This window comes from Miniopterus schreibersii (genome assembly GCF_964146895.1).
Source record: "Miniopterus schreibersii genome assembly, chromosome: 15".
In the NCBI taxonomy this organism is placed as follows: domain Eukaryota; kingdom Metazoa; phylum Chordata; class Mammalia; order Chiroptera; family Miniopteridae; genus Miniopterus; species Miniopterus schreibersii.
The window spans coordinates 42,703,224-42,713,921 of NC_138115.1; the positions used below are offsets into that span (position 1 = coordinate 42,703,224).

The 10,698-nt window shown below is 53.1% G+C and overlaps 1 protein-coding gene across 1 annotated transcript in view; it reads left to right on the top strand.

Moving 5' to 3' along the window:
• The window catches only part of CMTM7 (CKLF like MARVEL transmembrane domain containing 7), a 34,585-nt gene extending 28,525 nt beyond the window's left edge, over positions 1 to 6,060 (top strand). Inside the window, exons 3-5 of the mRNA XM_081159811.1 lie at positions 1,702 to 1,800; positions 4,451 to 4,532; positions 5,449 to 6,060. Coding sequence (XP_081015937.1) covers positions 1,702 to 1,800; positions 4,451 to 4,532; positions 5,449 to 5,462 — 195 coding nt within the window. The 3' untranslated portion in view covers positions 5,463 to 6,060. The remainder of the gene's footprint in view (positions 1 to 1,701; positions 1,801 to 4,450; positions 4,533 to 5,448) is intronic.
• The last annotated feature ends 4,638 nt before the right edge of the window (positions 6,061 to 10,698 follow it).

Consider the following 10,698-nt stretch of genomic DNA (forward strand, 5'->3'; position numbering starts at 1 on the left):
CATTTCCATCATTATAAAATGTCCCTCTTTTAATCTCTGGTAACATTTTTTCTTTTAAAATCTATTTTGTCTGATACAACTGTAGCCACTCTAGCTTTCTTCTGGTTGCTATTTGAGTGACAAATCTTTTCTTTCTGCTTTCAAGCTACTTGTCTCCTTGAATATAAAGTGTGCCCCCTTTAGAAAGCATTTAGTTGGATTTTTTTTTTTTTTAATCTAACCTAACAACCTCTGCTTCCTGAATGAATTGTTTCATCGTTCACATTTAACGATTTACCCACTATGTTATTTTAAGATACACTTCTTTTGTGTTCCTGAGTTCCAAGGCCCCTTTCAAAGTTATGGCACCTTTTGGCTTCTTTTGAGAACAAGCTCCTCTGGGCTTCCCTGATGCTGCCAATGAACAAGCAAAAGGAGAAAAGAAAAGCTGGGGGACAGGAATGAGGGTGGGCGGAAAGGGGGTGAATGTCAGAGGAACAAGTTCAGCCACACGTTCTCTAGCTGAGTACAGTTTAGGCGCCTTCCGTTCAGGACTCTCAAGTCATTTTCCCCACGCCACGCCACGCCACGCTCCTCTCTATGTGAGCATCTTGGAGGCAGAGAGCCTCCAGTTAACCAATCTGCTCTTAGTCAAAATCTCTGTGGTCAACCTTGCAATATTTTCTGGTCGTTAAGGGAGACGTCGGGGTCTTTGTGCACAGCTCCGAGAGGAGCTGCAGCTTGCAGGTGGAATGCCTTCCCAAAATTTAGTTGCCACCTGCCCCAACGGGCAGAACTTCGCGCAGGAATCACCCCTGAACTCCCGCTGAAGACTGACAGTGGACACACGCTGGATTCAGAGCGAGCACTCTGAGTGGCCTTACCCCCGGTTCTGCTCTGACCTGGCGCTTACTGGGGAGGAAGGAAGATGTGGAAGTATTTCCATGCTGCTGAATGTCATCCTAATCCTGGAGAGGGAATGGGGTGGACAAGGGCCCCTGAACCAGGGGCCGGAGCAAAGCCGGAGTCGGTCTGGCCCAGGCCCCTAGATTTACCCGCAGAGCCTGGCCTGGGGCACACTTCCGAAGAGAAGAAAAGTGGGAAGAAAAAGAAAGAAAGAAATGAGGCCAAAACCCGTGGGGCTCAGGGAGGGAAAGCCAGCTCCCGCCACGCACCCCGGCACTTCACAGGCGGGCGCTGACCGCACCCCAGGCTCTGGCTCCGCGTCCGAAGGGGCCCAGCAAGCGCCTGTGAAGTCCACACCTAAAAAACCGTCCGCAGAACAGGCAGTCACCCCGGGCAGCCACCAGGGCCGGCACGTAGTGAGGCCGGCTCGTCCTCTGAAGCAGCAGCGAGAGGCAGGCACGCATCTCCTTAAGCGGCTTCGCTTCCCGGGCTGGAGCCTTGTTTAAACGCTCCAGCCCGGGAGCGGGAGAAGCGCGTTGGCTTTGTGGCTTTGGCCAGAGGTCACCGCACTTCTACACGTCGGTCTCAGGAGTGGAGCAGCCCTTAATGAATGTCTGTCCTTTCGCTTTGTACCCTTCGCCCTGCCTGCCTGGCGCCTTTTCTCTCCTGCTGGGCCTCCTGCTGGCCGGCCTCACGCTGTCCCTGCCGGGGTGCTACACTCCCCCCCCTTCCCTTCATCTCTTCTGACGCCCGGTTGCCTCTGAGAGCCAGGAGTGGATCCCCCAACCCACTGCTTTGCTTTGTTTTTGCCCCCAGGAACTCCTGCACTATTTAATTGGCACCCTGCTCCTCCTAATCGCCTCCATCGTCGCAGCCTCCAAGAGTTACAACCAGAGCGAACTGGTGGCGGCAGCGGTGAGGATCTTCTCGGGGCGCCTTCGGCCATGAGTTCATGTTCTGAACGCTCACTATCTTCCTGACGGGGACAGCGAAGGGATTGTTCTCTGGGGCCTTTCTTTCTCAGAATCGGTGCCCGCCTCGATCCAGGCAGCCCGGTCTCCAAAGAGCCTTAGACTTGGGCCCCCGGCGGAGGGTCTCAGGAGGTGAATCGTCAGGGCTGTTGGCAGACATACGGCCCCAGCGGCCCAGGCCTCTCTCTGGAAGCCGCCACTTAAATCAGGTGGCAAGTGGGTTTGGAATCATGTGCTCAGTGTGGTCATTTGCTCCTGGCTGCCTCGGCCCTGTGCAGAGAAAGATTCCGGAGCCTCCTTTGGGCCCAAGGAACAGCGATCTGTCAGCGGTCTCGGCCATCAGCCCTAGCTTTGCCAGTCCTAACTTGTAGCCGCATTCAGGCCAGGAAGTAACCCTCCTCTACCTTTCAGAGGTGAAAACTGACCCATCCGATAGCCTAAATAGCAATAGCATGGAAGTGTAGAGAACTGCAGTGCTGTGGGGCTACCGATATTTATCACACATATGTACGTATGTGTATGTCATTATGTTGAAGATTTATGGACTCCTGTCGTGGGACTTCTGATGTAGTGAATTGTTTACAGTTTGGTGGCCTATGGACCACTTACTGATTTGCCTCTCCAAGGAACAGGCGCAGTTTTTAAAACGAGCCTTAAGAAAAGCTGCCTGTGTGACAGTCACTCTTTCATATATAGACATTACCAAAACTCCCCAGACTTTGGGCTGAGAGTGGGTTCGTGCCTGGAATTCCACCGAGGGGTAGAGTCTGCCCTCTAAGGGTCAGCATGGGGCAGAAGGTCACTCTTCTAAACACTCATGCCCCGTAAGTGCCTCCCAGGTCCCTCCTTCCCACCCGCCCCTGCAGTCTCCAAGGAGAGGCGTGGTTGCCACCTACAGGTTTCCCCCTGCCCAGCTGCAGACAGGCTGGTGCAGGAGACGCAAAGAAAAGTGCCCACTGTGTCTCAGGCCCACATGGGGGAGATTCCCACTGGGCTTTATGACTCAGGTTGCACATAATGGTGTTAGCCCTGGAATCCCATTCATTCCCACTTATCATACACCGTCTCTGTGCCTAGGACCAAGCCTGGTTCCACAGGGGAGCCAGAGGAAATAAAAAGATAGGTCCCTTGCTCATGAGAAAGTGGTGGTCCAGCTCAGGAGTCAAGGCCAAGGCACGGGGAACAATTAGCAAACGAGGCATTGTCATCCAGAATAGCATTACGTAGGGATAGAGTAGACTGTTCAATTATGCAGTGTGGACAGTTGGAGACCGGGATGGTATATAAAGTGCTAATTGTGCAGAACAGACAATGAGAGGCCAGAATAGGCTCTAATAGGCTAATTATGTGGCGCAGACAATCGGTACAAAAGGAGCCAAGGAAACGGACCTAGGGGAAGGGGAGGTGGTGTGAGCCTGTGGGGGGCAGCCACGTATGCAAACCAGCAGCCAGGCTTGGAAAGAAAACCGAACCTTGAAAACCATGCCCTTCATCCGGGAAGACAGATGTGGTTTCCGCCAGGCACTTGGTGGCAACATAGCGAACCTGAGGCTTTTTGCAAGTCTGAGGACACCTGGGCAATGAGTAGAGCAGAGCTTGGACTCTGGAGCCAGACTCCCTGGGCTCTAATCTCAGGTCTAGCCCTTGCTGTCTCCATGGCCCTGGGCAAAATAGTTGACCTCCTGTCCCCCCGTTTCTTCAGTTGTAAAATGAGGGGCTGGGAGGGTAACACCAGGACTCACCTGACAAACAGTTGTGAGGGTTAATGGAATCAACACACCCGAGGGCTTGGAAGACTGGTGGGTACATAAGTAAGTGCTCATTAAATTTTAGCTGCAGCTGCCAGATTTGTCCACAAGTAAGGAAAATGGCTTCAGGCTTTGAGGTTCCAGGCAAGACACCAGGGTGTGTGCCTGCTTCTCGCTTTCCCATTTGATGAGCCTCATGCAAGGCCCTCTTCCTCTCCGGGTGCCTCATCCCCCATCCACAGATGAGGGGGCTGGACAGGGCCAGGTCCCCACAGTTGAGCACTGGTTGGCCCCTCAGAAAAGAAAAGACCACTGCCTGAACTTATTTTAGTCTAATAGTATTTCAGTATGTGCAAAAGTGAGGCTAAGTAGCAAAGCCTCAGTTCCTGGCTCCTGCACAGCTCTAAAGCCAGACAAATCATTATGAATGAAATGCAAACAGTGCTACCACACCGATAAAATCCATTTGAACATTAAAAATTTTAAAACCCCCATTAAAATGAACAATTCCACGTTTTCCCTTTGTCATTCCCGGGATAATTAAAGTACAGTAGTTTGGCCCAGCTTAGTTGAAACATAAACCTGAACGTGGGCACTAGAGTTGCCCAGATCGAGAAGACCCGGAGGCCTGGCTGGCAGGCCTGACCTGGGTCCCAGCCGGGGGACCTGGGGACAGGGCCTCATCTCTGTACCTGAGCAAGAACAAGGTGTGTGGGCCAGGTGATTCCCCAAGCTCCCTCCCAGCCCCAGTCAGCGCAGGGAACAGGCACACAGGTGAGAAGCAGAAGGACTGCCCGAGTGGTTGGCCCTGGCCTGGGACCTTCCTCTCCTCTGTCTCCTATGCAGATCTTCGGTTTCGTGGCCACCTTCCTCTGCCTGGCGAGCGTGTGGCTGTCCTACAAGATCTCTTGTGTGACCCAGTCAACAGGTGAGTTCTGGTTGCCTGAACAGAGGTGATCTCTGATGGCTCCGTGTGCTCAGGGACAGGAGGACAGCCCGTTCTGGGGCTTCACAATAGAGCGCAGCCTGCTGTGGAGGAGGCCCGAGAGCGCAGGCGCCAGGAGGGCAGGCGTAACCCAAGAACCTCTGCTCTGGTCCTGGTGCACGTCCCTCCCCCCCCCAGGAATGCCCAACGTGTCAGCCTCTGATGGAGAGGCATTTTCTTTGTTTCCTAATGACAAAGATAATATATAGGCCATTTAGAAGCTGCAAATAAGAAAACAGTGTTTTTAATAAAAACCATATGTCATCACACTCTCCAGAAATAGCACCTGCTGAGTGTCTTTCCTTCCAGGATTTCCTCTCTCTGTATAATATAGAGAGAGAGGCAGAGATACATAGATGTACTGTTGCTTTGGCTGAAAGGATCTGCACAATATGTATTACTTTGTAACCTGATCTTGCCTCCTACTTTACCATCTATCAGATACTTTCTGTGTCAGTAAGTTCTTCTGTTAATCCTCACTGGAGGATATTTTTTCCATCGATTTTTAGAGAGAGTGGAAGGGAGGGAAGGAGAGGAAGGGAGAGAGAGAGAAACATTGATTGGTTGCTTCTTGCACATGCCCTGACTGGGGCTGGGTATTGAACATGCAACCCAGGTACGTGCCCTTGACCGGGAATCAAATCCACGATGCTCTAACCACTGAGAAACGCTTGCTGGGGCAATTTTTTTCTTTTATTAAAATGTATTTTAAAAGAATGAAATAATCCCAATAAAGTTGGTGCTGGGTGGAGGGAGGCAGTGCACCAAGCAGAACATGGGGCAGCTGGCTGGTGTTTGGCTTCTGGGTGGGTGGGCCCCCCCTGGCCAGCCATCCTCACTTTGCCCTTTCCTTCCCAAGATGCAGCCGTCTGAGGACACCACAGCCTCCGACCCACAGGAGGCGCTGCAGGACCTATAGCCCAGCAGACAGGAGGACCAGAGGGCCAGTGACCTTAGGAAAGATTTCTGAACCTGTGTTCCTGTGCCAAAGTCCTGCTCAGGCTGGTGGGCACAGGAGGGGGCCTTCTCCTTCCTCCTGGGCTCCCGAGCTGCTCCGAACCTCTCTCTGGCCTTCCTTGGAGAATATTCCTCCCTGCCTGGGAAGGAAAAGAAGCCTCCAGGGAAATCTGGTCTCTCCCTTGTGCTTTAAAAACTGCCTCAGGGACTGGTGGCCACACTTAACACAATGGAGGGGTTTCTGGATACTCCTGCACAAATCCCACTCCTTATGGGAGTGAAGCTGCCTTAAGTCTGCCTAGAAAAACCAAGCCCACTCCTAACTTATCTAGCTTGGGAATCGGGCCTTGAAGATGCTCTTTTTCTTAAAGTGAGGCGTGCCTGTAGAAGCACTCTGTGGTCAGCCTGTCCCCAAAGACGAGATCTGTCTCCTTTCCCAGCTCTGCCTTCATGAGCAGTGTATGAGTGAGTATGTGTGTGTGTGTTTTTTAATAAAATACTGACTTGGCCAATTGCAGAAGGATTTCTTATTAAACCAGAAGATGGCTGTAAAACCAGGAGTGAAGTGAAGGGGCCCATGAGGCTCATGGAGAGATGATACCTGGGGTCCACCCACTGGAGGTGAGATGAGTAAAGGATTCAGAACACAGTGGCCTCTCGAGATTTGCATATTTTCAAAGTAAATTGGTTTCAAGGGTGGAAGCCAATAGTGTTCACACAAGACATAAAGCAGGACTCAAAGAAACACGGGCAGCCTTTAAAAGGAGGGAAATTCTGACAGTGCTATCCCATGGATGAACTGTGGGGACACTATGTTAAATAGCCCAGACACAGAGCAACAAGTGCTGTCTGATTTCCCTTCCGTGAGGGATCTACAGTAGTCAGAATTCAGAGACAGAAAGTCGAATGGTGGTTGCCAGGCTCTGGGACGAGGGGAGTAGGGAGTTACGTTTAGTGGGTACAGTTTCCATTCTGGAAGAGGAGAACATCCTGGAGACGGACAGTGGTGATGGTCACACAACGGGAATGTCACTAATGCCACTGCGCTATTATGCCTAAAAAAAATGCTAAAATGGTAAATTTTCTGTTATGTATATTTTACCCCAATTTTTTTTATTATTATTTTATTATTATTTATTTTATTATTATTTTAAAAATATATCTTTATTGATTTCAGAGAAAGGAAGGGAGAGGGAGAGAGAGAGAAACATCAATAATGAGAGAGTCATTGATCGGCTGCCTCCTGCACACCCCCGACTGGGGATCGAGCCCGCAACCGGGCATGTGCCCTGACCGGGAATGGAACCACAATCTCCTGGATCCTAGGTCGATGCTCAACCGCTGAGCCACGCCCAGCTGGGCATCCCCAAATTTTTTAAAATGTTTTTATTGATTTTAGAGAGGAAGGGAGAGGGAGAGAGAAACATCGATGAGAGAAACACCGATTGGCTGCCTCCTGCACACCCCCTGCTGGGGATCAAGCCCACAACCCAGGCATGTGCCCCGATCTGGAACTGAACCCGCGACCTCTTGGTGCGTGGGACGAGGCTCAACCAACTGAGCCACACCGTCCCCAATTTTTTTTTTTTTAAGTGATACAGCGCCTTCTGTCTTGGCACCAAAGTAGCCGAAAGAGCCACTTGGGGAATGGGCGAAGACAGACCCAGCCACAGCGGTGCCTCGGTTTTCGAAGGTCTCCGTTGACCAGCATTTCCGGTTACAAAAGCCGTAAACCCGGAAGGAAATGCTTCGGTTTTCAAACGCCTCGGAAGTGGAACCTGCCACCGGGCTTCCGCTGAGGGCAAGATCCTGAGGCCCAGCTGTCGGCTGCGGATCCCTCGGGTTTGGAACGTTTCGGAGCTCAAACCATCTTCCGAGCGGATCGCATGGGAAAACCAAGGGACCACTGCGCCCGACCCGAAGCAGAGGCCAGCGCCTCATTCTGACGGGCGAGGCATCACAGCTCCCAGAGATTACACGCGGTGTGCTGTTCGTCACCTCTGAACCAGGCCCTCCTGGGACTGCTCAGCCCGGGGCAGTGCCCGTAAGGAACCCAAACTCTATGCCCCCCAGCTCCCAGCCCCGGGAACGGGCCCACCCGGCTGTCACAGCCAGGCAGGACCAAGCAAAGATGTGAGAGGAGGGAAGACTGGACCCCTGGAGGGGGCAGGGAGTTGGGGGCCTGCCCCAAGGACCAAGAGGCAGTCCTGGCTCATTGGGGCCCCCTGAGGCCCAGGAGAGGGTGTTGGCACCTGTGGCCAAAGTTGGCCTGCCCTCATTGTCGGCTGCAAGCAGCCAGCTCCCTGGCCTGCGGAGCCTCCCTCAGCCTGGCCTGGCCCGTGGGAGGAAAGGAGGGAAGGTGGAGGCTGGTGCTGTCCCTCAGGCAAGCCCCTGCCACAGATGTTTCTCACCACCCACAAGAAAGACTGGAAAGGCTCTCGGCGGCGGCTTTGGTGTGGTTCTCTATAGCGAGGTGGTGTGTGGAGGCAGGACTGCCTGCCCCTGTCTTTGACGGTCTGTGGGGAACCCCCACCCTGAACAAACTGGCAGTGGAGCTGGAGACTCGAGGAGAAAGCCTAGTGGACCTGAGGTAAGTGACAGCTGGGAATTGAGTCTGGGTCTGGTGTCTCCGGGGCCACTGGGATGTTAGAGCAGGGCCTGAGCTGACCGGCTTCCCCCACCGGCGGTTGGCCGTGGCCTGGCGCACCGCAGTGCTGCAGCCCCGTGCTGGAGGCGTCTCTTCCAGGCATGTTCACCTGCTCAGCCCTGAGCCTGGGCCTTCAGCCAGGACACTCAAGTGACCCAGGGCTGGCCCATCATATTTGTGTTGCCAAGGAAACCGTGGGTTTGGGGCCCCTCGGCAACCACCACTTCCCCTGTGTGGCGGTTTCGGAGCTGCATCCTGTGAACTCAGAGGTGCTTCAGGGGCCCACAGATACCTGATTCTATGTGCAGAACACGTGAACACCTAAAATGCACACTCTGCTGTCAGCAGCAAACGCTGACACTGGGACCCACAGGGCTCCTCACCTCCGGCAGCCCTCAGGGAACTCTTGTGGCCTCTCATTGAGGAAGAAATGTGTGAAAAAGCTGCTGGAACACCTACCATCACCTTTCCCTCCAGCCGGGACCTCTGGTCCTGCACAATTAAGACAAAGCGAGATGAATCGGAACTGGGCTTTTCAAACTAATCCCACTGTTCTTAATAACGGCGTTTATAATAAGTAAATGTAAATCGATGATTTATATTAATGTATTTCCTGTTTCACATAATGGAGTTTCACATATGATTTAGATCGAAAAAGGGAATTTTCTCTGCTTGGAAAAAATACACCCAAACACTAGGAACCCCCTAACTTTGATGAAGGGAGCTGCCAGGCTGGCTGGCTGCTGGGCACCAGGGGGATGGAAGGGGCCCGGCCCGGGTTGGAGCAGCCGGGTGGCAAGGGCTTCCTCCAGGGTGAGAAGACCAGGTGCCTCCGCACCACGGAAGGAGATTGAAGCGACTTGTGTATCTTTGGATTTTGTCACGTTCTGTGTGCATAGAAAATTATGCACAATTTTTAAAAAGACCATAATTAACTCCACGGAGAACTGTGGGAAAAAGGAAATGTTACAGTCAACAGTGTGCCACGGGGCTCAGTCCTGGAGAGTGATGGCAACCAGAATGACGGTCAGGCTGGACAGTAACCTGAACACTTGGAAAAGCTCGTTCCCAGGCAGGGGTGCGCGCAGGGGACGGAGCGCCCTGTGGCCAGTTGCCCCAAGCGACCGAGAGAAGCGGAAATCTGGACTTGCAGGCCAAACATTTCCAGGTTAAGGTGCACTCCGGCCAAGCCGAACCCGCGCGGGGGGCAGAGGCAGCCAGCGCGGCCCGTGGGCGGCGGGGCGGCGGCAGGAAGGCGGGCCCGGGCGGGAGCGCGCGGAGGCTGCGCTGGGCCGGCAGCTGCTTCCTCCCGCAACGCGGGGGCAGCGAGCCGGGCGGGCCCCTCCCTGGGGAGGGCCCGGGATCCCCGGGCTGCCGCCGCGCCTGTTTGGGGCGCTGCCCCTGCTCCCCGCTGGGCGCAGCTGTCCTTCCGCGACAACGAAACCCGCCGGCGCAGGTGGCTCCCGAGCCCCGAGCCCCGCGCCCGGCGCCCTCCCCTAGCGGCGCGCGCCCCCTAGCGGCCGGCGGGAGCAGCGCCGCCCTTGGTCCCCGGCGGAGGGGCTGCAGGCTCCTGAATCCAGGGTTCCTCGGCATCCAGGGCTCATTGTTGATACACCAACTTGTACATTTTATTGGGCCCTCAGTTGCATAGATGAGTCATCGTCCTCGGTTCATGACACGCGCACACTGTGGTCGCTGGTCCACGCAAGGCCTCCTTCCTTCCTCCCTATTTTTAATACTGCAGTCAACGTGAAGCTAGTATCATGACATAACCCACATTTCACTGTGGCCACATACTTCCCTGTCCCCTCTGCCCATTTCTCCTCTCCAGAAATGGCCTCCTGAATCTTCCATTCACCATACCTTTGCTCCTTACTATATATTTCTATTGTAGTTACACCTATTGCCTAAAAAGTGCATAGAAGTATGATAGTTGTTTATAATTAAATGAAAAGAACACCACACTGTGTAGATAATCTTTTGGGACTTTATTCACTTACCATTATATTGCTGTAACAGTGATTTTGAACCTTTTTCATCTCATGGCACATATAAACTAATTACTAAAATTCTGTGGCACTAAAAAATACATTATATTTTTTGCTGATCTGACAACAAAAAATAGGTATAATTTTGATTCACACTGGGCGGCTATTGTGTTGGCTGTTGTCATTTTTTACTTGGCAATCTAAGGGAAAAGAGGTCAGTGCCCCTGACTACAGAGTCAGGTGTTGCATATTTAAAAAACTGTTCCCGCACACCGGTTGAAAATCGCCGCTGTAACAAACACCCTTCATGCAACGCTTTACATCCTCTTGCCCTTGCCTCTCTCTTGACGCTGGAGCTTTCCTGTGGATACTGCCAGGGGACCCACTCAGCACCCACACACGTGCCACCTGCAGAGTCTGCCCTGGAGGTAATATAGGCCAAAGGGACACAGCAATCAGTGGATTCACTTGTACTCCTTCGCTTCCGGAGCAGACTGTCCCAAGGCAGGTTTCATAC